Source organism: Mauremys reevesii, linkage group 7 (assembly GCF_016161935.1).
Source record: "Mauremys reevesii isolate NIE-2019 linkage group 7, ASM1616193v1, whole genome shotgun sequence".
In the NCBI taxonomy this organism is placed as follows: domain Eukaryota; kingdom Metazoa; phylum Chordata; order Testudines; family Geoemydidae; genus Mauremys; species Mauremys reevesii.
Window position 1 is genome coordinate 115,514,176 of NC_052629.1, and position 23,846 is coordinate 115,538,021.

General features: G+C 40.3%; 1 protein-coding gene across 4 annotated transcripts in view; it reads left to right on the forward strand.

Moving 5' to 3' along the window:
* The window catches only part of SHQ1 (SHQ1, H/ACA ribonucleoprotein assembly factor), a 106,859-nt gene extending 83,893 nt beyond the window's left edge, over positions 1 to 22,966 (forward strand). For 2 of the 4 annotated variants that reach the window (XM_039483045.1, XM_039483044.1), the window contains exon 12: positions 21,291 to 22,966. In XM_039483045.1, coding sequence (XP_039338979.1) covers positions 21,291 to 21,942 — 652 coding nt within the window. In that variant the 3' untranslated portion in view covers positions 21,943 to 22,966. Of the gene's footprint in view, positions 1 to 11,120; positions 11,290 to 17,310; positions 17,483 to 21,290 lie in introns of those variants that run through there. The other 2 variants (XR_005583217.1, XM_039483047.1) reach the window with 2 other exon arrangements.
* The last annotated feature ends 880 nt before the right edge of the window (positions 22,967 to 23,846 follow it).

Sequence of the window (23,846 nt, forward strand, 5' to 3'; positions counted from 1 at the left end):
CCCACCTGAGAGTGTGGACTGAGTGGGTGGAGGCATTTTGCTGAGTATTGTTGGGTGTGGGAAGGGGGCAAGGAAGAATGCACAGAAATGGAGAACAGACAAGAACAGAGGAGGGCAGAGGCAAAAGGCAAGAAAGCCAAGCAGCAGCTGGTGAACACTGTGACCCTGGAAAAAGTTAAGGCGAAAACTTTGGGTCTGTTGGTTAAAGAGGCTTGGGGCTATATGCTAAATAACTGTTCCTTATCATCTTGGTTCCTCCTGTATTTGGAGAAGCAGGACTTTATACATTGCCTATAAATAAACAAGATTGTGTCAAACAAAATGCCAAACTCTGTCAATTTCTGCTTCCAGCTGGAACATCCCCAGGGCCCCAAACTTTGATAGCTGCTGGGGTCGAAAAGGGAAACAATATCCTACACATGGTAAAACACTACAGGAAGTGTGATGGGTGTACAGGGCTTTCGGTGCTCCCTGCAGATGGGGTCTCAATGTGTCTCATTCCATCCCCATTATACTACTAGGAGAAGGTTCCACCCAGCTAGACGGCAGCATAGTGCTTTGGGGGGTTAAATCTTAGTAGGGTTTTCAGAGTTCTGGGTGGGATGATCTCCCTGAGCTGAACCAATCCTGTTCTGCTGAGCCAAACTCATAAAAAGAGGCCTGAAAGGAAGAAGAGGACTTTGGCTGTTCAGTTATGCAAATAAGCTTTCAGTGTAGCACAGGGCCAGTTTGGTTTTGTGTTCTTTGGCTTGAAAAAGAAGCCTGTATAATAAATCTGAAACTCAGGGATTTTTCTTGACTTGCACCTTCCATATAGTTTCTCTTCAGTGTAGGCCCGTGTTGTCCTAGGGAACATTATAGATAAAAGTAACTGCAAAAATGATCAAATTAATAATCAGTGGATTTTAGGCAATTATCTCCTGTCCTGTACTATTCTGATTGCTAGAATTTGTGATGGATTCTAATTCATATAGTTAACCCGTTTGGAGGCATGTTGAACACCTGAAAAGGTATGCAGCTGAGTGAATCCCATATTTGCACAGTACATGTGTTTCTAGCAACTAAAGTATTCCATGTGTTGATGGCTGTGTCAGGAACACAATTTGAATTATGTCAAAAGTAGGCTTTATGTAAAAGCCACGCATCTTAGCAGCATTTTCCTTTTTCATCCTCTCATTATGATCGAAACCCAATCTTTGTTACAACATAATTACCTTGTCTGAAGCCAGCAGGGAGTTGCTGCTTTATGTGAAGGGTGTGAAGTTCCCTAAATAAACAGAGGATTAATTACATTCACAGCATGTCATTGAGGTGATGAGATTGATTGATTGTGATCACTCAACTCTTCTACTTTCCTGACACTAGGCTTTGTGAATTACTTTCAGCTACAGACAGTGGTGTTTGCTAGAGCATACTTGGAAGTTAAGAGCCCAAGCTTAGGCATAAAAGCTTTAGTCCATTGCGTTGTGTCTAGTAGAAGGAAGGTTTATATATTCCCTAAACTGCTTGTTTTTAGTTTGGTTTTAGTTTGTTTCAAGTATGTATCTTACTCCTAATTATTTCAGTGGTCAGCACCATTACGCTTCCACATAAAACCAGTAATCAACAGGTAAAAATTGTACACTAAAAATTGCTCCCTGAAATGTACATTTGAAAATCAGAGCAGTGTTGGCAGTTTGGCCAGACAACTTGTTTCTGTATCACATTTGCCTGAATGGAAACTAGCACTAGGACTAACAAAACAGATTATGAAGTGTTATACTTCTTTTTAAGCCCCTTTTTGTTTATTTTTAAACCAATATTAATACAGTTTCACATGTCCTATTCACTTTCACAGGAAAATGATAAAAGACAAAAACGTTATCTGTGGGTGAACACTTTTCACAAAGCCATCACTCTAGATCTGACCTATCAGTCCTCATCCTCAAAGGAAGCCTGCACAACACTTTCAAAAGAGGAGCCTGGGAGCTTAAAGTCATTACTCTGTGAGACACTAAATATCATGGGCTGAAAAGACACCTTGGGTTTATGGTTTATTACAACAATCTGTAACATATTAACCCCCTCTTTTTGTCCTATGACTCACTGCAGGTGCTAACAGGCCACTCTACCTTGAATGGTCCCTTACTACTTATGCTATCTACTAATGCTAAACAATGTGTTCCACCTTGCATTTTGCTGTGACACTCGGGGTAATTTTTCCATACCTGAAGCAGAGCTCTATGTGGCATGAAATCTTGTCTCTCTCACCAGAAGTTGGTCTAATAAAAGATATCATAGAATCTCAGGGTTGGAAGGGACCTCAGGAGGTCATCTAGTCCAACCCCCTGCTCAACCTCACCCACCTTCTCTCTCTAATGTATTCTCTCTTTTTTCCTACTTCTGGGATGTTCTCTGAGCCCCAGTGCTGCCTAGGGAGACCAGACATCTCAATATTATCAGGTTGGTCCTGATATTAGGGGCTTTGTCTTATATAGGCAATTACCTTTTTTTAGGGGTGTGGGGGAGGTCCAGATTTTTCATACTTGCTGCTTGGTCACCCTAGTACTGCCCTATGCCCATTGCTTGCTATCTTGCTTTGCTTTTCCACTTACTAAGGCTTTGTCTACGCTACGCACCTTTCAGCGACATGGCTGTGCTGCTACAGCCATGCTGCTTAAAGGCGTGCAGTGTAGCCGCTGTTCGTTGGCAGGAGACAGCACTCCTGCCGACAAAGCGCTGTTCACATCGGTGCTTTTCATTGGCAAAACTTGTGTCTTTCAGGGGGGTATTTTTTTTAAACACATCTGAATGACAAAAGTTTTGTTGTTCAGTTGCCAGTGTAGACAAAACCTAAGCCATTTATCTTTACTGTTCTTATGGCACAGGGAACCTGAATGCAGCTTATGCAAACACCGCTTTCCTGAAATAGTGAAGCACAAGTATAAGTATTTGGAAGATCTGGGTCAGGGTGTCATAAAATGTAATGCTTTCTAAGTTTGTGAAGTATTGTACTGTGACTTTTATGTGAATATTCAAAGATTTCTAAACAAGTATTTTAACAGTATTCACAAATTAGTGTTGCTCCTCATCAGGTTCTAGAGTCGCTCATTTGTGTGTTGTATACTATTTGCATACTGAGCCGGGTGTGGCTTGAGTGATTGCGAAATCGATAAGAGAGGAAATATACAGGTGAAAACTAACAGCAGAGGAATGTCCAATTTATGAATAAAGACAAAGGATTGGTCTGGTATCGCTGAGTGCAAAAAGACACAGTGAATCCTTCACCTAGGAGGGAAACTGACAACGTGCTTGTCTCATGAAAAGAAGGTCACAGCCTGATTGAAAAGCACTGCAAGGATTTTGGGTGAGCAATACTAAACAAGACATGAGAGTAACTTGTTAATGAAGTCTAGGCTCTAGAATGCTTGTTATGATTTTATTTTATATGTAACCATTTGTTTCCAGTATTTTTACTTGCTACTACTCGAATATCTATGGTTTCTTAAATAAACTTATACTTGATTTCACCGTAAACAAATTTAAGTCCTGTGAGTGAAGTGGAGCGGTGAAACGGGTAGGCTGCTGTGTACTGCTTCTTTGAAAGCAGCAGATTGGTGAATACTTAGTGTCCCAGTGGGTCAGAGGTTAGATGATTTAGGAGTAAGGGAGCCGCAGCTGGGGGTGGGTATGGGGCTAAGAGCGGGGTCAGGGCTGGGAACAGAGCCATGCCCGGGGTTGAGGCTGAGGTCAGGAGTGGGAGTGGAGCCACATCCGGGCTACTGTGGCGGCCGGAAGCCAGGCCCATGGCTGGGGGCAGCTCTGCTCCTGGCCCTGTTTCTAGCCTTGGCACTGGGCTGCGAACGGAGCCACAGCTGGGTGTGGCTCTGCTCTGCTCCCAGCCCTGCCCCGAGACTCGGCCCGGGGCCAGGAATGGTACCGCGGGATGGGGATGGGGACGGGGACAGGGTCGGAGCTGCAGTCGGGACTGCAGACAAGTGCAGAACTGCACCGAGGCTGGGGACAGGGCCAGGAGCAGAGCTGGGGGCGGGTGGGGTTGGGTGGCCACGCCACCCTGAATGTTCCTTTGTGCTTCTCCCCCCCCCCAGGGTGGTGCACTCTCCAGTTTGGGGACCTTGGCTGTAGAGTGACAGCAGGGCCTGTGAAGCCTTGAGGGGAGTGCTTGCGTTGCCTGTAGCCAGTGAAGTTGGGGAGCTGACTCACATCAGGTGCAGACAAGGCTGCCTTGTGTTAAGAGCAGGTGGTAGCAAGGTGCCCTCACAACCCTGGGTACCCCCAGGAACCATCATAGAGGTCTCCTGTACGAGAGAGATTCAAGAGGTTTTGTTTAATATCAGAAAAGTATCAACTAGAAAAACCTCTCTGCAGAAATGGAAGAGATTCCACCATTGGTGTAGCCAGTGGCACTTGTCCCCGTTTGATCCTTCCCTTTCGGGCATTTTAGATTACCTATTCAGTTTGACGATTTTGGGTCTCACTCTGAGCTCTGTTAAAGTTCATTTAGCAGCTATCACAGCTTTCCATTCGCCTGTTGAGGGGTTTTCAGTGTTTGTTATCCCCACCATTTCCAATTTCACTGAAGGGTTAGTTAACCTTTTTTCCAATTCGGGGAACCCACTCCTTCATAGGACTTGAATTTGGCTCTCTGTTTTCTGAGGAAGCCTCTCTTTGAGCCACTAGCTAAGTGTTGCTTTCTGCACTTTTCTGTGAAGATTTTATTTTTAGACGCTATCACTTCTGGGAGAATTGGTGAGCTAGGAGCCTTAATGGCTGATCTCCCCTACATAGTTTTCTGTAAAGAAAAGAGATGTGTCTGGCCAAATCTCAGGTTTTTAGTGAAGGTGACCTTAGACTTTCATATCAATCATGGTGTTGGCTTTTTAAATGGACAGGGCTAAGCCCTTTAGGCCCCTTTTTTCACAGACAGACTTAAAGGAGCCTCTGTTTCTATCCAAAAACTCGCCAAGTGGGTTTCTGGTTGTATCATCTCCTTCTATGAGGTCACATTTTAAGATTTGGGACCATATCCTCGAAAACCATGACTGTAAAAAGGATTTAGGGGTCATGGTAGATAACCTGCTGAACAGGCGCTCTTACTGTGATGCTGTAGAGGGTGAATGCACTAGTTGGGTATGTAAGCAGAGGAACATCAGGTAAGGATAGAAGGTGGTATTACCTATGTATATGGCATTATTGAAACCATTATTGAAATACTGTTCTAGTCCTGGTGTCTACAATTCAAAAATAATGTTAAAAAATTGGAAACGATTCAGGAAAAAAAACTACAAGAATGATTAGAGGTCTGGAAAATACATGAACTAAAAGGGTTCAGTGGTTTATGGAAGAAAAGGTTAGAGGTGACTTGGTCATGATCTGCAAGTACCTACATGCCAAAGAGGTTTCTGATAGTAGAAGGCTCTTCAGTATAGTCGAAAAAGGCACAACGTCCAGTGGTTAGAAACTGAAGATACGCACCTTATCTCGTCTGAATTCATCTGTTTTTAATAGTGAGGGTAATTAACTACTGGAGCAGTCTACCTAGGGACATGGTAAATTCTCTATCATTTGCAGTCTATAAGTCAAGACCAAATATCTTTCTAAAAAATATGCTATAGCTCAAACAGAAGTTATAGGCTTGATGTAGAAATTATTGGGGTGAGGTCCTTTGGCTTGTGTTATCCAGGAGGTCAGACTAGATAATCATTTGTCCCTAGGTCCCCTCTGGCCTTAAAAACCTCTGAAAATGTTATCACTTTCTCCAGAGGAGAAAACGTAGACAGAGCGCGGATAAGTGACTTGTCAAAGGTCCCACTGAAAGCCAGTGCCTATATTGGGAATAGAACCTGGTCTTTTGACTCAAATTGCTATGACTTAACTACTAGATCGCGGATCCCTGATTTAAAAACAGTAGCTAACAAGTTGTGTGCACTTCCATAAGCTTTTGTCTCATCCGTCATTGTTGCAATGCCTGTCCTTTCATATGTTTTCCCTTTTTTAATGTAATCTTGAAATACCATACTTTTCATGTAGATTATATCCTCTTTAAAACCCATACCTGTCACAGTAAGTACATCTAGGGCTCTTTATAAATAATACTACCCATGTAATATAAAATACTGACTAGAGTCGAGGCTTCAAGTAACAACCTATTTGCCCTGCAGGCTTGTAAAAGTGACTAATAGTTGGATATAATACCAGAAACTCCTCTTTATACATGTTTTAGCGAACCCTGTAAAACATTGCTTTTTAATAAGGGATTTAATCTCTCTTCCCAGCTGCTGGCTGCAGTTTCCTTTGATGTTTTTCTTTTCTCATCTCTGTTGTTTTTTCTTTATTCCGTCACTTTTCTCTAGCTCGTATTCCTCCAGGCAGTGTCTGAATGCACCTTGCCATGGGTAAACGGGAGGAAGAATAAAGCCGACTTCTCTCCCCTCAGGCTTGGGCTTTGATTTTCTAAAGTTGCGAGGAGGCAGTTCCTGTTTGCCTTCAGAGAGCTCAGCGATTTGGGCCGTGTCTTTTCAGTCAGCACATCTCTGCTGACTCTCCTGTTTTGACTACAGGAATGATGAGCCTGTGTAGTTGTTGCCTTTTTAAGCAGGTGGAGTGTGCAGCTGTGATCAAAGGGGGAAGCTGTTCTGCAGGCAGATAACATCTTCCTTTTCTGTTTGCAACTTTGTCAGTAGCTGGCTTGGTCTCTCCCTTTGGCAGTGATTCCACCATAAACCACAAGTGTGAACGAGGATGGAGTGAGAGGAGGAAAAGGGTGAAAGTGCTCTATTAATAATGTGCTGAGATGATGATTTGCAGGTTTTGGCCTAACGCCTATTAGCCACTATTCCCTGGGGACTCCCTCTCTCAACAATTACTGCTCTAGGTCAGCTGCATCGAGTGTGGGCCAGCAGCTCTAGGTGTAAACACGAGATGGCCAGCAAATTCCCCTGTTATGGTCAGCCAGCAAGGGAACAGACCATCAACCATTTTAGGTGCAAAAGAGTATGATGATGATTCATTATTTGTATTACTGTAGCACCTAGGTGCCCTAGTCATGGACCAGGACCCCACTGTGCTAGGTGCTGTACAAACACAGATCAAAAAGACAGTAGCTAGCTATGCTGTTTAGGCTGTTCTGAGATGGGAATGGATACACTCTTCCCCTGTACCAGGGATTGGTAAACTGGTAAAGTTTGGCACACCTCCATTTTAAATGTGCATGTTACAGAAGAATCCAGAAGAATAACAGGTTGTGAAGGATGGAGGTTTTTTTCCTTTGTCAGGATTAAAGGTAGTAGTAGCAGTTGGGCAGAACTATTAGTCATAACTTCACTAGCATTTTTCTGGGATTGAAATGTACACTTCCTTTGGATGCCTTTGGTTTCCTGGTACAGCACCCGCATTACGTACCGTACTGTGTTAGGAGTACTATGTCATAAAAAAAGAACACCAGAGATACAAGGTGGAGACCAACGCCTATATAAAGATGGCTCAAGAGATGTAGAAGGGATTGTGGGTTGCTGTCTGCCGTATTTATGCTTAATACATTTTAATATATGGATACATTTTATTTCCCCTTATGGGAAAATCCAGGTAATGAAACTAAGATGTTACATTCTTAAAGCTTTATCCTTTCTTAATATTGATAAACGTGCTCTGGCTAAAGCTTAGTCTTTAGAGTTGGTGTGAAAGGAGCACTGTAGAATTTCAGAATTTCCATTGAGGGAGACAGTCATCATTTGAGACAACCAGGCAAAGCCTTTAACACGAAACACCGCTACTGAATAGAAGCAATGGTACTGTATTTCAGATTTTGTTTTGCAAAGTTTGGTGCTCTGAGCCACCAGTTTGCTTACAGTACTGCCAGTTAGACTGTAACAAGTACACTTCCTTTTCTCTGCCTTCCTTGTCATCGCCCTCTTAATTTCAAAACCAGTTTATGCTCCCTTGGAAACGGAACTTTGAAAACGGAAGCCAGCTCTTGTGCCCCTCAGGGTCAGTGGATTCTTCCACTTTAGTCAGCTTTTCATATAAAAAGGGGCAAGTTCAGTTTCCATTTTCTAAAGCCAGATGATTGGTTCTTGCTTTGAAAAGGAATCTCCTTTAATTTAAACTGTTTAAAATTATGGAACACAGACCTCCATGTACAGGGGGAGAACTTAATCCTCTAGGTGTCTTTTTTGAACATGATGCTCCAGTTTATATTATTTCTCTTTTGGATCTCCTAGCTTTATAGTAGAAAAAGCGGGTTGAAGCATGCTCTTCTGTATCTCTGAGGGCTACTCTCAAGGAAACAATTAAAAAACACAAGCCCCATACATAGATGATGGGAAGGATGAAAGTTTGCCAGTCTCTGCTCCCTGCAGTCACAGGAAATTTATATTGGCTAGGCCCATGTTATTCTAACAGCTGATACTACCAGAGGAAGCTCAAAACTCCAATTACTGGGAATGAATTACTACCTGCCCATAAAGGTGGTGATTGGTTTAACCCTAGTTCATATGAACAAATATTGCAGTATTTATGTCATGTTTACACTCTTCTGGATTTTTCTTCTACTGCAGATGATGTAGTAAGTAGTGTAAAGTTTAGTTCAGTTTTCGTTTCAGCTACAGTTTTATAATCTTTAAAAAACCTACCTTCTCTCTTGAGCTCACTGATCAGATTTAGTAGGATGTTTTGTTTGGGTTTTTTGGTTTGGGTAGGATGTTTTGGTTTTTTTTTTTTTATGGTCAATAAAAATATTTATTTCTGACATTGTGAAAAATGTGTAATAAAGTAAATATGTAAAACACATACTATTTGTGTTTATAATATCACCCTTTAGCCACATCACCCCATTCTCTGATCCTGTCAGATCTCACAAGCTAAGTAGGTTTCTACTTGGATGGAAAGCTCTGGGAAACAGATTTAGTAAGAACTGCTGGAAGCGGTGTTGGTGATTCAGTAAATGCTACCATTTTCTCTTTGTCAGTATGTGTTTGGTGTACCAGAGGGTGTTGTGCTGTTGGACGTGCCATGTTTCAGGGAGGACGTAAAACAGATCCTGCCCCGCCTGTGTTCATTAAAGAACAACTGTTGTTCTTTGTAAGCTAGTGATATCATTGTATCTTTAGCAAATTCAAACTCAGTAATTACATTCTGCCTACTTTAAAGTTTCAACTCCAGTTTCAGTTGGCTGTTTTGGGGTTCTTTGGCCTCCGTTTGTGTACTGTTGTGCTCTGTTAAATAGTAGACATGTTTCATGCTAGAGGTGTCTATATTCCCAGCAATGGATAAAATGAAACCTACATATAGTTTGTGCTGGTATATCATTTTGTTTTGTAGAATACTTTGGGATGAAAAAAACTGTATAAATGTAAGATCATATCATGATCACAATATTGATAACATATAGCCATGCAAAGTGGTTTATTTAGATTATCTATAAACATTTCCAGTACAGATTCACAGGCTGCCTAATGTGATTTTTGTATTTCAGAGCAAACAAGCTAAATATACAGAATTTTTAGGTCCTAATAAGCAATATAGGGCATATTTGTTGGCTAAATGCTGTGCTTACTCATTTTAAACCATTTGATTAGAGTGCCAGTGACTGAGTAGCTGAGTATAAGGGCTTGTCTACGCTTACATTTTCTAGCGCTCTAATTTGCTGGCTCGGGGGTGTGAAAAATGACCCTCCTGAGCGCAGCAAGTTTGGGCGCTTTAAAGCGCTAGTGTGGACAGGCTCCGAGGACTGCAAGCCGCACTCGGAGTTATTCGCCTCTTGGAGGTGGATTACCAGGAGCTCTCTCCCAGCGCTCACACGTGACCACACTCACACTTCAATGCGCTCCCGCAGCAGCACTTTGAAGTTTCTAGTGTAGACGTAGCCTTTCTTGAAGGACTGATTTGAAATAACCTTGAAATTGTAAAGAGCAGCATGGAAATGTGGCCTCTTATGTAAAATGCATATGCCAAAAGGTATAATTGAGTCAAAGGTTTATCTCCAGCCATATTTTTAAGTTTTTTATTTTTTGTAACCCAATTCTTTATAAAGAGTAAGACCAACAAATGGGTGGTGTCTGTACGTTGATGTTTCTTGTTGTTATAGTTAAATGTTCATTTGTAAGGATTTTTTTCTGAAAAATTACCCTGCAGTAATCGCCATTGTTGGGCTATTTATGCTTTTTTTTGTCCATATTAACGAAGGGTCTATTTTTGCATGCCATCATCAGTAACACTTCTATTTCATTTTAATAGTACCTAATCAAGCCTGCTCTTTTTATTATCATTTTACATCTGTATTTTATTGAAATCTAATTGAGCTCTTTCGCTATCTTTCAATTCTGTATCTCAGTAATTCAGTCAATGTTGATTTTCCTTTCTAGCAGCTTGGAACTGCTTTTCCAGATTTGGAGGGAACTTTTACTGTTTCAGTTTAATTTCTAAGGACAGTATGCTATCCTTAATCTATCCTCCCCTCTGTTTTTTAAGTGTTGGAGTGATTTGAGTACTTCTTTCTAGATGTCAGAATATGCCATTGTAGTACCTTATAGTATGGCCCTAGGGGGGCAGCTTTTCATTATCAGCTTCAAGGGATGTTCTCAGAAGAACAGTATGATCTCTTCCAAACACAGTTTTGGCTGCTGAAGCACCTGTGTCATACTTGATGAAAGGTGTCATCCAAATTTTAGATTGACAACTAATTTCTTTTCCTTTCAAATACCTATGGCTATTTTGTCATCTGTTTCATTCAAGGATCAAATTCCCTTCTGGCCCTTTCCTCCCGTGATAACATGATCAACTATAACTTTGCCTGAGCTTTCTGTTTGAAAGGAGCCCAGCTATGAGATGTCTTGCCATATGCAAATTAATTTTCATCAAAGTTCCTGAGCGAAATTTATGTCGACATTATCTCATTCTCCCTAAGAGTATAAACCTAGACAATGGCAGGCTGGCTCCTTTGAGAGCCAGGTTCTTGGGAACAGGAAATAATAGTGCAAACGGGCTGACTCTTTGCAGATGCACTGAGATCTGTTTGACTCATATTCATCATTGATGATTCATGTAGAAACATACATGATCCTACTGCTGTCTGTGCTCTACGTGTGTAGTGGCTAAGCAAATAACTTCATTGTCCTTTATAGGTTGATTTGTTATTTCATCATCTTACCCAAACACTAAATTCACACACTCTCATCTCACCTTCCTTACGTCATGGGGACAAACATATCACTAAAAACATGACTGGAACCACTGAGAAAACAATATTAAGACTGGAGGAGGCTTAAGATGTATGATGTCTCTACTCAAGGAATAATGGGGCAGTGGTGAGTAATGCAGCTTGGTATGATTCTGAACTGATTCCAGGCCTGACAAGCTCACTAATCTGCCATCGACACTTTTATCTATATATTGAAGCATATATGGTGTTCTCACTGCCGTAGTGCATGGAAGTCTGAACTGTGACAGGCTTTACCAAGAGCAGCAATTTGTCTTCACCCCGTTTTTCACTAGACCTCAGTAACTTGTACAATAACAGTGTATAACGTGGGTGATTGGAAATGCCCTGCAATCCAGCACGCACATCGCCTTTAGCTTGATAATGCAGCTACTTCACTCTAAGGTGAATCTCGTGAGTCCAGATCCCCCGTAGAGTGGAGATAAGTTAAATAACTGCCGTTGGTAAATCAGTCAGCTATACTGATGGGCACAGCGTGATGTCATGTTGTATTTGAATGCACATCGAGGCATTGCAGGCTTGCCATGGGGGATGGCTGCTTAGCAATGTGACAAACTCATTTTCCCAGGTGGTGGAACCCTGGGAAACTATATGAAGAAGACTCTATCCAGGGACAGTCTGCCACATCTGTGAGGCTTGCCTGCCTTTTCTTTAAACATTTAACATGCAGGTTTAAATTTAGGGCTTAATTTAAAATAGGGCTTGTCTGCCCTACAAAACCAACTGAGTTAGGGGTTTACCAGCAGGGTTGTCCCCCTACTCCAGGCACAACGCAATTAAAACCTGTTGTATAGATACAACCTAACTGCATTATTTGTAACAGGACCACATAATGAAATATAGCCAAGGCTTTAGTCTGATTATTAAACCTTGGTTACAGCCTAGTCGGGTCCTGTCCACACAACAGGTTTAAACCATGCTGCGCCCGGGATTGGGGATAACATTGTTGCAACTAGATCTCCTGGCTTGGTGGTTTTTGTAATGTACTTAGGCTCTTTATCTAATGAAAGCGGAAGAAAGTGGGAAATAGTAGCAGAATCAGACTGTTATAGAATTTGTCCAGAATATTAGGAAACATCAATGTAAAATCAGATTAGCCATGTGATTTGTGCGATCCAACATGACAGCATCCCCGCACCACACAGCAACTCAATGTGACTTAGCAAGCATAGGTAGTAAGAATGCACTGTTGCGCTCACCTGTAATATGGTAGCACCCTGTTAAATAGAGAGATCTGAAGAGTGTATTACTGTATAATGGTTCTCTAAACAAACACTCATTGTTGTAATGGTTATTGTTTTGTCTCTGATATTTGGATGGCATGGATTTGTAAACCTGTTAAAACTACCTCAATAAATAAATACCTATTTTAAAAAAAAGCACTGTTGCTTTATGCATGTATTGTGCCATCCCGTGCCGTTATGGCTAATTTACAGTGTAAACTTCTCAGGGTAGTGAACTGTCTTTTTATACATCTGTAAAATGCTATGCCAAACATACACTGCAGTAGAGTAATCTTTTTTGTGTGTGTGGTTTTTTTTAAACCATTAAGGTGGTGCTTTTATTTGCACATGAAGTTTTATTCTGTTTCATTTAGTAGCAAAATGTCACTAAGCTTGCATTCAAAGCCTGATGTACCAACCTGGCTGCTGTGTTTATTATACACACGGGTGTAAATATTCCACACAGTAATTTAGCTGGGTAACTCCCAGGGTGATGATGTAAGTTGCATGGTTAAATGTCCATGCATTATATAGAACAGTGGTTCTCAAAGTCAGTCCGCCCTTGTTCAGGGAAAGCCCCTGGCGGGCCGGGCCGGTTTGTTTACCTGCCGCATCCGCAGGTTTGGCCGATCACGGCTCCCACTGGCCTTGGTTCGCTGCTCCAGGCCAATGGGGGCTGTGGGAAGTGATGCGGGCCGAGGGATGTGCTGGCCTGGCCCACCAGGGGCTTTCCCTGAACAAGCAGCGGACCAGCTTCGAGAACCACTGATATAGAATATTTATTGCTAACTGATTTTTAACTCTTTCAGGTAGTTTTGCTACTTGGGCTAAATCACTAAACCAAGAGTGTTGCTACACAGGGCAATCTACTACAAAGACTGAAAGGCCTGCTCCAGTAGTTCCCGTGTTCTTTTAGTTTTTCCTATGTAGTGTTATTTCTGGTTGGTGGGTATAGTGGGGGGAGGGATAGCTCAGTGGTTTGAGCATTGGCCTGCTAAAGCCAGGATTTGAGAGTTCAATCCTTGAGGGGGCCATTTAGGGATTTGGGGCAAAATCAGTACTTGGTCCTGCTAGTGAAGGCAGGGGGCTGGACTCAATGACCTTTCAAGGTCCCTTCCAGTTCTAGGAGATAGGTATATCTCCAATTATTATATTATATTATTATTATTATTATTATTATTTATTATAGAAAGGCAGGTTGTGCATCATTTTACTTTTATTTTGCTGCAAATTAATATCTAGGAAAAACTACAAACAAGGGATTCCAAGGCAGGATGGATGCCCCAAATTATCCATGTATTCTTTATATTTAATATCTAGGCTCACTTTGTAGGGGTTGTCTTCTCCCTGCCTCCCTACAGAACTTATCTTCAGCAACTATAACTTTCCAGATCATTACCCCTCCAAAAATATGATAAAAATAATCTCCAGGCAGATGCTGGAGAAACAGGCAGGTGCTTTGCCAGCAACTTTGGGGGAGGAGACCTGGGCAGCTCACTCCCCTAGACAACTGTATGGGGCACCAGGTTCCAAATGCCCTTCAACTCCCCAAGCCACATTGGCTGCCAGAGACAGAACAGAAGCTCTTGGAGCAAAGCCGGCCTCTGGGAGCAGTATTGGCTGCAGTGAGGCAAAGAGTATCTTTAAATCCCCTGTACTCCAGTCATATCAGTCGACTGCACCTTAATTGGAACATTGAGACATTTCGTTTGTCTGCTTATTGGTGCTTTGCTTCAGGCTCCTCCTTCCCCCTCCATTATTACCCTCCTGTTGTTGGCCTCACTCACTCTGCTCCCCATACCCCTCTCCATCCTTCTCTCTCTCCTCACAACATTCTCTTCCTTTTCCTACTGCTTTACTGTGCTGTATCGATTTCCCCCCACACTCACCTGTTTTTGTCTTTTTAGCAGATAAGCTATGTGGGGCAGAGTCACTCGCTTCATGCATATTTGTAAAGCACCTTGCACCTCAAAGCTGTGTTGTAATCTAATGGTGATAATACTACAGCATTGTCTTCCAGCTGTTACGTCAAGTGTATGGACAAGACCTGTGAGGTGTCTGCTGTCTATTTATCCAAGCTGTATGTTAAATAAAATGTGCCTATTATCAATTTAACCTGCAGTTAAAAACATTTTCCCAATGCAATTGGCATCTTGACAACTAATAATTACCATGTGTAATGCTTCAAATACCTATTATGCATGTTTATGTAAGATCACTATTACCATAATAAGATATTATTACCACAAGTGTGCATACTGAATGAACATATCTTCAAATCATCATGAGATTTCATTAATCATTATTTGTTACTTTAATCTTAAATACTATTCTAAAGGTTTTGGAAACAGCAGGGCATGTTTACCAGATCCCTAAATTCTGCACTATATCCTCCCATTTTGTTCATGACTTATGGTCACTTCTGTTCTCTGGGCTATTGTGTTAACCTGTATAATTTATCAAACTAAATCCACAGTCTCGCTTTGGGAAGTGTCCTGTGCTGTGATTTCTGCAGTGTGGTTTAGCTGTCTTCCACTGAGTCAGGTTTCTAGTACTGGCATGGTCTCTCTCTAGCTGGATTCCTGAGATTCAATTTTCCTTGCTAGTGGATTGTTTCCTTAAAAATAAAATGAATTGACCGTTCCTAATTGACAGGTGTGTGCCAACAACTACTTAGTTCTGTTTATCTCTTAAATAGAAGAGAGAAACTTTTTCCCCTGATGGTAACTGCATAACTGACCATCATATTTTTACTTGCCTTAATTCTTCTACAATTTAGAGAATGTACTGTATATACAATAGTATTTTAGTGATTATTTGTTTCTTGGTTCTTCAGCTATGCTTAGAATTTGGGATCTTTCTATAGGATATTTTTCCTTTTAAAGACTATCCAGAATAAAGGAAATATTCTTAGATAGATGAGACCTACTTTTGCTTTACGAACTTTAAATTCAGGTTGGGTTTGTCTTTGTTGGCTGAGGAGTTACATTATTTCCTTTCCATATTATCAGGAGTCATTCTCTTTCTCTCTCTCCTCTTCTTCTCCCAAAAGGCACCCTTTCTATCACAAATCCAGAATCTAACTAACTAGTTGTCAGCTGTTGAAAATCTTCTGTTCACATTGTTCTTTACGTTTTGAGCTTGGGATTCTTCAGATCAGTGAAAGTGATTACACAATTGCTTTAGCAAAAGGACTTTAAAAGATGAAAATTATTTAAAACAAAACCAACCAAACTTTTTATCAGAAAGTTTGTTTTTATGCGATCATAGCTAAGAAAGTGTGCTTGTTAAAAATGTCCTAGAGTCCTTAAATACAGTATAGACAATAGAGTTTTTGCAGTCTATACAGCAATACAAAAAATATAGATCTGAGAAACTCCCTAAATAACATTTATGGAATATGCTTCTTAAAAACATAGGAAGTTCTTGGGTTTTTTGATACCTCCTTTCCAACCTATCTCAAATATCAAGCATGCAGCTGATGAAGTCAGCCTATTCCTGAATCAGATGCATTGTCATCAGGTGTTTCTGTACTGCTTCTGTTCATTGTTCTGTTTTGATCTACCATTCATAAAACAAAGACAATAGCATGCAAAAAAATCAAGTTTAAATAATGCTAACATTGCAGCACAATCAATCAATTGCAGGGAAGATTTAAACTGAACCTACACCAGAAAAATAGCCATTGTGCTTTTTTATGCTGCTTTATGATATATAAAGAAGGCCTGAAAGTGGGAAGTGGTTTCTTTTTGGTTTATACAAATAGAAATTTCAGCTTTGTACGCTCCAGTTTTCCTGGAAGAGACTATGGACGACTAGAGCACTCCTAGGAGTAAGACATTACATGCACCAAGAAAATGAAATCTGAGTAACTGAAAGGAAGAGGGATTTTTCAGACTGTAGAAAATCTATTGAACTCAAATATCTGACACAGTTGGGAGGAAAGAATCGTTCAGTCCTTAAGTGAGTGCTAAACAAACTCCTATTCAGTTCTCAGGCTCTCTTCCAGAAAAAGGGGGAAGGCAAGGCAAGCAGGGGAAAAGCCCTTCTTTGTACATGATATAAAGAAGGGGGGCGGGGAGGGAGGCACAAACCCATTTTTTAATTTGCAGGCCACGTTGTGGTAAAGCTGATAGTCATCCCACTTGTGTTTGTACCACAGGGCTCTTAATCTCGTGAGCTGCTGCATTTAGCAGAATAAGAATAGGATGCCAGTATGAACTCTGAATTTCCTTGCTTTTGTGTGATTACACATCATGCACATTAGTAGATGTGGGGTTCTGAAATGCATGCAGTCCAACAACAACAAAAATGTTATTCCTTGGGCTATTTCTCAGGTACGTTAGGGCAATTTTGCAGCACTCCACCAGCACAAAGCTGTCTTAACAACGCTAACATTACTGCCGCTCTAGGATCCCCCTATGTATGCTACTATCCCCTTACTGAATCCAAGGTGGCTCTACACCCTCATGATCCCTGCCTCCCGTAAGAGTCCTTTGGGGTTGCTGGCAGTCAACAGAACTTAGAACAGCCCCATGGCTGTTGCAAATGGGCCCAGGATTATGGTAGTGCAACAGTAGCTTAAAGTCTGCACCCGCATCGACCTTGTCCTGAGCTGCGCCAAGAACTTCTTGACCACAGCTCAGGAACTGAGCCCTTGAGTTTATCTGCCGTAAGCATGCCAATGGCTCCACAGAACCATGCACGTAAAGAGTTACAGTAAGTCAACCGCATAGTTCAGGAGGGGACAGGTGGAATTGTTGGTCTTTGGAGAGCATTTCCTAATCCAGTCGGAGTACTCATAATGGCTTTATTTTTTTTATAGAAAGTAGTGGGGTCCATTGTGTCATTTTTATCTCCTTTCCCTTGTAGCACATGATGCAGGTGGAGAACACGTCATCTCTCAGCAACTTTGGTAAAACTTTCAATGTGAAGAGTTAGTACGGATCTTTTAGCAACAGCTATGCGATGGAAATCAGTTAAGATCATTACATTACTATTGAAGTAGATCAGTTCATAGGAATTAAACCAAGGCTGTCAGAGAGTGAGTATATTTTCTGTTGCACTCTCGTACCTATCCTGTAGGAGAGTATTTATTCCTTCCTGACCTGCCCCTGTCAGACATCAACGCTTTCATAAGTGGACTCACTGTTTGGTATGTACTTGTACCTGTGTAAGGAGTGGCGGGGACAAGTAATTGCTGCTTCAAAGAGAGAAACCCTTTCTTTATAGCCATAGTATTACATTTTTGTTAAGTAGCATAATGCAAATGAAGGAGCCAAAACATATTACCATATATTTTCTTCTTGAACTCTGAGCTTTAGATACTCTGGGGCACAGATAATTATTATGTATTAATAATAAAATGTATGGAGTGTTGTAAATTTATCTGGACCTCTACAAACTTAAATATGACATATTTCATCCATAAAGAGCTAGCAGTCTTGGGAGTTGAGAAAAGGGAGGGTGTGGAGAATATTAAAAAGGAGGGAGGTGGGATTGTTTGGCTAGGAGGGTTTAAGGAGTGATTTGAAGGGGCTGTGGAGGAGGTGCACTTGGCAGGGAAGAATTTGGATGATAGAAACCAGAAAGTGAAGAATTGGAAGACGAGAGGAAGTACAAAGAATATTGGGAAGAAGAGCTTGAAGAAATGAGAGAAGAGTAATATGGGGATAAGATTATATAGGGCATTGCATGGGACAACAGCTGTCTTGAATTTTATGCAGTAAGAGAGGAAGGAGGGGCTGTCATGCCTGGAGTTGAAGAACAGTCAGCAGAGAGAAAAACATTCCTCCTTTTAGCATCAGTCATGGTTTACTGTGCAACCAAAAGACGGCATGTTTGAAAGTTATAAAGGGAACTTTTTGCACAATGTACATTTAATCTGTGCACTCAGACTATCACTGAGGCCAAGAGTTTAGTAACATTTGAAAAGGAATTGCATTTTTATATGGTTACCAAGAATATGTAGAGTTTTTTTTAAAATGGAGATCCGGAAGGGATATAAAACCTCATTCCTCAGGGCATAAACCAACCTCTCAATAGTGGGGTCAGGAAATAAACCAGGTGGGCAGGTTATTTCGTTAGTCTACTTGCAGGGGGATTTGCACCTTCCGGTGGAGCAGTCGGTACTGTTCTGGCAGAAACAGGCTAGATGGACCCTTGATCTGATCCACTCTGGCAGTTCCTATGATTCTGTGTAACTTTGTACTTTTAAGGAAAACGCAAGTTGCTGAAGATGATTTGGGGGAAATGTTATGACTGAACAGCACTGGGATTATTTAATGAAGTAAATTGGTATATTAAATAGTTGATGAAAATTTTGGATAATGGTTATCAGGCGTTACATAGAGAAGTGTGTGGCTTATTTGTGAGCTTTGGTAAGTGCTTTTTAATTGTTTTTAAACTTTTATGTGGTTTTGATTACTCTCCATAAACATAAATTTCTGAGTTCTTTGGTTTGAGTGGAGAAAATTAACAAATAATCTGTTTCAATCCAAGATTTGTTTTTAAACGCTACACTGTCTCTGTAAGAATGTGTAAGAAGCTGCATTAAATTCCCCTTCCCCCACCTTTTAAATAAAATTCCTTTAGGAGAAAAAAATTGCACAGTCTATGTTATACTGAGTAATTATCCCCCCTGGGAAGCAGAATATAAAGATCTTTAAAGTCATTCAACTGAGAGAACAAGCGCTCTAACTTTTGCCTTGCAGGAGTTATGTATTACATTATCAGCTGCTTGCTCCAGTGTCAGTGTGTCATGCCTTGCAGGTTAGCAGGTTTTGGCAGAGGAAATGAAACCCAGTCAGTTACTGCAGGATTTATAGTAGACCTGCTGTTGCAGGAAGTGGTGAAAAGTTGATTGATAGTCTGAGGCAAAACTCTACAGTAAGAAACAGGATGTATGTTTGCTATTTATACCTGGTTTTCTTCTTTCCCACATTTCAAGACATTCTCTTACTTTTTGTTCTCTCTGTTTATAAATTTATGGCACAGTTTTCTGGTAAAGCATGTGCTGAATTTCAAATACTTGAAGAAATTTTTACGGCTACAGCTGTACTAAATGAGCTTGCTAAGCCTGAAAGTTGACCTACCGTGTCTGTTGTCCCCTATTGTAGGCCTTACCTAAAGGGTCTAGCAGTTTTTTTGTTTAGTTCGTTCTTAGGTACACTACTAAATAAATTTAAAATAAATCTACTACTGATTTATTCTGCAACACGTCCTCAAACAGGTGCACAGGTGCTGCTGTGATAGAAGAGAGAACACACATATGAAGTAGGGCCCATAATAAATTACATGGTTGCAGCATGTTTTTCTTTTAAATTTTACATAGCAGGAAAGATCATTTTTGGTAAACTTAGTGTGAGATAATTGTCAGCTGATCAGTTCTTGTGCGTATCTAAATTTTTGGCATTGTTGCTTTTTTAAAGTAAAATTAATTATTTTTGGCTTAATGAACATTTATTTGCTAAATGTATGGCTCAAAATAGACCGATAGGCAAATGTTTTCCCAAAGATTGTATTTTTAACCTACCATTTAAAAAAAAAACTGGTTTAAACCTTACCACTTTAGGACTTCATCTCAGTTAGTCTTGTTTTTGTAATGCAACATATTTTCTTACTCCTAACATAAATATTTATTTGGCACGTATCAGCAGTTCAGCCGAGGGAAGGTAGGACTCATTAAAGATGAGATGGGAAGATTTGTCGTCTTAAAAAGGTAGGCTTTAGGAAATTGGAGAGGGAAGGGGAAAGAAAATGGGATTAGAAGAATGACTGTAGAAAGGAAGCATTGAGAATACGGTATTCAGGATTGAATGAACCTAGGGTAAATAATGTTTAGAGTAAAGTGGTGAGACTTGCACAGAAGAGGTACACATTTGTAACAGAGATGTAGGAGATTTCTCTTAGCCATAAAATCTGTGTCCTGCTTTCATTGTTTTTTTTTGGGGGGGGGGGTTGTATTTTGCAAATTTCCCATTTTCTGTGCATTTAAATGGATTAAATTTAATACAATTACTTTGTCTTCACAAATTACGTCATTCGGTTGAACAAAACCAAGTCCAGTACCACCTTTCCCAGGTTTGTTAACATTGCTGTTTTGGAGGTGCTCATTTACTGGGGAAGTATGTTAATCGGCAATAATTTGTGTCCATTTGGAGAAGAATGAAATGGTAATAAGAGGTTGGTAAATATGTAATATAATTCTGAAGGAATCAGATAACTAAGGGGCATTAAAGAGGGAAAATAGGAGTTTAAAAATAGTGCAAGTAGTCCAGTGAGAAGAACCTGACAAAATATATTCTGTAAATATTCTATATTTTTGGTAACACTGTGAGGAAATTGTCATACCCTATTTACATTTGGGGTATGACAAAGCCAACTGATTTAGTCCCCTCTGGATTCATGCCTTACCAAGCTGTTTCAAACCAGCTAATGACAGCCCCTTCGGTAGCCAAACATTGCAGTTTTACAACATTAAAAATAGATACCATCTCTGCAGAGATTTCCTGTTGCTTCATCATCATAGTTGCAGTTGGTGTTTCTCATTTGTATTTCCAAAGGTTGTAAAGAAGTGTGTGCTTTCTTCTGAAAAATTCACTGTAAATTTGCTGAGGTGACGATTTACGTAGCTGCTTTTCTAGCCTTGTGGGACTGAATAAGTTCAAGAGAATAAGGGATCATTTTTATCTTTGTTTCCTGTACCTTTTCTGTTACCATTCTGTAACTGAAGAAGGAAGTTGTTTACAAACAAAATGAATAACAAGAATGTTTAGCTCCCTGCTACTTATTATCAAATGAGAAATATTTTGTTTCTAGAGTTTAACAATGTGTTTTGTTCTTTTTTAAAGGTCAAAAAGGTTGGCAGCGCTTGCTGAATCCTTACAGAAAGCCAAACTAACTAAGGCCCATTTAGGGCTTGAACTAGAAGAGCTGGAATCAGCTGCACTTCTGGTACAAGAGGAAGAAAGTGAGTTAAAAGCTGTCAGCGCAGTTACCAAGCAACAGCTGCCTTCCTCTGAATTGGAGACAAGTGACTCTGAAGAATCAAGCAGTACTTCATCATCTGAGACAGAAAGCTCTGATTCAGATGAACAAGAGTCCTCAGCCAGTGAAGATGGGAAAATAAATTCTCTACAAGGCACACTCCAAGAGGAGAGGACAGCCCCACTTATTGACTGCAATGGATTAGAGCAAGACACAGACACTTTGACGTTAGATGTTAGTAATGAAAAATCGAAGGCTTCTTTACAATCTACATCTGTTCCTGGAAAACTGATAGAGGAATTAGGAAAGAAAATGCAGACTGCAATTAGGCTTTCAGAACAGCCTGAAGAATTGGCTACTGCGAGCTACACAGTTTTGCAAGAGAAAGGAGCAAATTATGCAGTTGAACCCCAAAGACTTTCTGAGGATCCAAGTGGAAAAGAAAATTTCTTGGAGGTTTCCCCAAAGAAAAACCTACTGCTGTTTGTTGGCAGCACAAATGAAGATGAAGACTAAACAAGCGTTTTAGGAAAAACTCAGACCCTTTACGTAATACAGCTCATTGCTATAATGTGATATTGTTCCTACATCTAATGTGTGCAAAAAGTAGGTGATATTTTTCCTGGGTGGTTTTTTTTCCCACTCTGTTGACAGTTCTTAAACACAAGACTGCTTTGAAAGGAATCAACAAGACTTTCTGAAACCCTCATAATTAAATATATTTTGTACATCAGTGATTCATCAGAAAGTTAAATTTTGATCCCCAAATGCAGGAATCTGCAACTTCAGTAAATGCTTTCAGGAACAGTTTTCAGTAAGGTTAGTAATAGAATGAAGAGAGAGAATGAAATATAACTGAAAATAGTTATACCATCAGTTAACTGCCTCAACTGATGACATCTTCTTGATAAATACCCCCATATATTCATTATTTTTTTAATGACATTTTACTACATTATTGGATTTCAAATATTTTATTACTAATTTCTCTGCTTTAAAAAGAATGATGAATGTCATAAAAATCCAAGCAGCACTGGCAGTTTTTGTTTGTAGTTCCAAATAAATGTTCCTCACCTTTTTGTTAGTACAAAATAAAGGTAGTTTCTTTATTGTGAGGTCCAAGCAATGTTATGTATAAGCTTTTGTTTCTACAGTCCTGTTATAAATTGTTCTTTACCACTTTCAGCATTTGTTTATTTTACTGTGATGTCCATTTTTGAAATGTTTCTAGGTTGTCTCCTTTTCAAAAATGAAAAAATCTTGTTTCATGTTACTATTCCAGGGCTGTTTCTGGCCCCACTGAGGTGGGGAGACAATGTGGTCTACTGCTCTGAGCACAGGAATGAAAGCCAGGAACTCTCAATTTCTAGTCCCAGCTCTGCCACTGATTTACTGTGTCTTTGAAAAAAGTCACTTAACTTCCTTATGCCTCATTTTCTCCATCAGTAAAATACGAATAATACTTGCCTATCTCAAGGTGGTGGTGTGAGAATATTAATTAATATGCCCATGGTAATAGTGAAGAGTCTAATGTTTTACAAATGAAATGCCATATTTCCAGCTATGATTTACCCGTAAAAGGTTGCTTCAGGATGAAAGGTAGCTTGAATGGTCTCTTGCTTTCATGTTTGTGTGTGAGGTGTGGGTGTTATTAATATTAAAATCCAATTTTTTGGGAATGAAAAAACAAATTTGAATTTGGCAGAGTTTCTGGTAGTTTGTCATTGGTGAGTGTCAGTTCTTGAAAAGGGATGGTTATTGCATAGCGGATGGTGCTGTGCTGTCGTTGGAACAGGGTAACAGATTGGTGATGAGGAACACAAGGATTTATGTGCTCTCATGGGAACTGTGAAACTCCAATACATCTCAAATTTAGTCTTCCCACACTTACTTACAATTACAAAAGCATATAGGAAGTCACAATTTAAAAACATTAAATTCTTCACCCTTGTTGCAATAGTCCCCACACCTCTAAAGTCAGCAGGCTCCCTCTGTGCCAACACACACTCCGGTTTGACCTCTGTTGGTAGGAACTGCAGCCCTCACCCTACCGATACTGAATTTATAATCCTAGGTACTTGTGAGTCACTTCACTGCCACTTGTTTTCTCCTCTTCCTGTAAGGGTGGAACCTTCCTCATCTTACAATTAAGCATTTCTTTCTGTCCCTACTAACAATTAAATCCAAAATATAGCTGGTATAAGCAAGATGCATTTGAGAATGACAGAGAGAAAATAGGTAGAAAAAAAGGGTGAATGTTGAAACTTACTAGAAACAAGCTGCAGAAAGCTGAACTAATACGGGTTGGGAAACGCAAGTAGCAAAAGTGAAAGGGTACACATCAGAGTCCATGTCTGCTGCTTTCATTTTTTGTTTTCTCTCTCCCCCATTTTGTGGCAGGCTGCCAAGGAGAGCTGGTT